General features: G+C 36.2%; 1 protein-coding gene across 1 annotated transcript; it reads right to left on the reverse strand.

Moving 5' to 3' along the window:
• Window positions 1-1,231: 1,231 nt before the first annotated feature.
• On the reverse strand, window positions 1,232-1,729 carry LOC138869108 (uncharacterized). The gene has a single exon (XM_070146698.1). The coding sequence runs from the start codon at window positions 1,727-1,729 to the stop codon at window positions 1,232-1,234; it is 498 nt and encodes a 165-aa protein (XP_070002799.1).
• Window positions 1,730-2,031: the final 302 nt, after the last annotated feature.

The following is a 2,031-nucleotide window of genomic DNA, read 5'->3' on the forward strand; positions in this document are numbered from 1 at the left end:
TATTAGCACTAAAGATGTTTGACTTCCCTGCATTTGTACTCAACCCAGAAGCCTTTGAAAATGCTTGCATTCCTCTTAATAGAAGCATTACTGATTGGTAATTCCCTTTTCAAAATAGCAATACATCATTTTCAAAGCACAAATGATTCAGTTTCATCCCTTTACATTTGGTGTGGTACCCAAACTCCTTCATTTACTTTGCTCAGTATTCTTGTCATATACTCCATAGAGATAATAAATAATAGAGGTGAGATTGGATCCCCTTGTTTTAGGCCTCTTTCCCCTTTTATATTACCATACAATCCTCCATTCAGTGCAATGCTATATCTTGTTGTTGTTATGCATGCCATAATCCACTTGATGAACCTTTGAGGAAAGTTCATAGCATGAAGCATTTCTTCCATAAATGTCCATTCTACATAATCATACGCCTTTTTAAGATCAGTTTTTATCAGACAACTTTGAGTTGTATTTTTTCTGTTATACAATCTCACCAGGTCTTGACATATCAGAATATTTTGGACTATAGTTCTGACTGCAACAAAGGCACTCTGGCTCTCAGAAATCAGCTTAGGCAACACTAATCTTAACCTGTTGCACATCATTTTTGATATCACCTTGTACACTGTGTTACATCCTGCTATAGTCCTGTAGGCTCCCACATTTGTAGCATGAGAGCTCTTAGGTATCACCGTTATCACTGTATGGTTCAACACTTTCAGCATTTCTCCTGTTCGAAAGAATTCCAGTACTACAACCATCACATCTTTCCCAACCACATACCAACTATCTTTAAAAAATTTTCTACCATAGCCATCTGGCCCTAGTGATTTATCACCATTGATTGCACATAAGGCTCTTTTAACCTCATTTTCTGTAAATTATGCTTCTAACATTTCCCTTTGTTCTGCTGTTACAATTTGCCCCTGCTTCACAAACTACTATTTACATGCTCCCTTTCCTTATTGCTTGTACCCAGTAATTTGGTGTAAAAATCAATGAAGGGTTTAGCAATTGCATCCATCTTTGTTCTATGAATTCCTTCTGAGTCTGTTATTGAGAAGATTCTATTCATATTCCTTCTTGCCTTCATCATACTATGGAAATACTTAGTATTCAGATCTGCTTGTTCCAGCCATTTCACTTTACTTTTTTGACTCAGAAACTGATTCCTTACTTCCTTCAGTCTCTTATACTTCCTGATTAAGCTTGCTTTTTCCTCTTGCAGTTGCTAGTTCGAAGGCATCTGCTGCAATCTTTGCTGCCATTGCATCAACTCTTCTTGTATTTGATTAGTCTGCTTTTCAATTTGACTAAATCTCTCCCTATTCAGCTGACTTAGTTTACTCTTCAAGCTATTCAATTTCCCTACCAATTTATACATTTTGGTTCCCTTTTTTGTTGTCTTCCATCCTTGTTTAACCTTCTCCATATAGTCTGGTGCCAAACTCCACATATTGAAATATCTGAACATATATTGCTTCTTCTGCTCTCCTACCCAACTTATTATAGCAGGGCAATAATCAAAAGTCCCTTCATTCCTATAATACACCTCTGAATTTGGAAGAGCCAATATCCATTCATTATTCACCAACACCCTACCAATTCTACTATATACTCTATCATCTCCACCATGTTTATTGTTCCATGTAAAGAAAGCCCCTGAAGATTTTATATCCTGCAAGGTACATTCCTCAACACATTGTTTGAACTCTCTTATTTCTGACATTGTAATTGGGCTCCCAATTCTTTCATCTATGCAAAACACAATTAAAATCTCCCATGACTGCCCAAGGTTCTGCCATATGCTCATGAATTTCCTTTATTTCTTCCCATAATTTCCTTCTAAGTGTTGCATCATTGAAACCATGTACTAATGTAACCGCTAATTTCTTCTTTGTGCCTCTATACTGCACTCCACAATGTATAAGCTATTCTATAACTCTATATATAGTTATATCAAACACCATAGATTTCCATAATAGCCAAATTATTCCTCCTTTATGTTGACTAAGGCTTGTATTATGTGAC

Source organism: Nicotiana sylvestris, chromosome 5 (assembly GCF_000393655.2).
Source record: "Nicotiana sylvestris chromosome 5, ASM39365v2, whole genome shotgun sequence".
In the NCBI taxonomy this organism is placed as follows: Eukaryota; Viridiplantae; Streptophyta; class Magnoliopsida; order Solanales; family Solanaceae; genus Nicotiana; species Nicotiana sylvestris.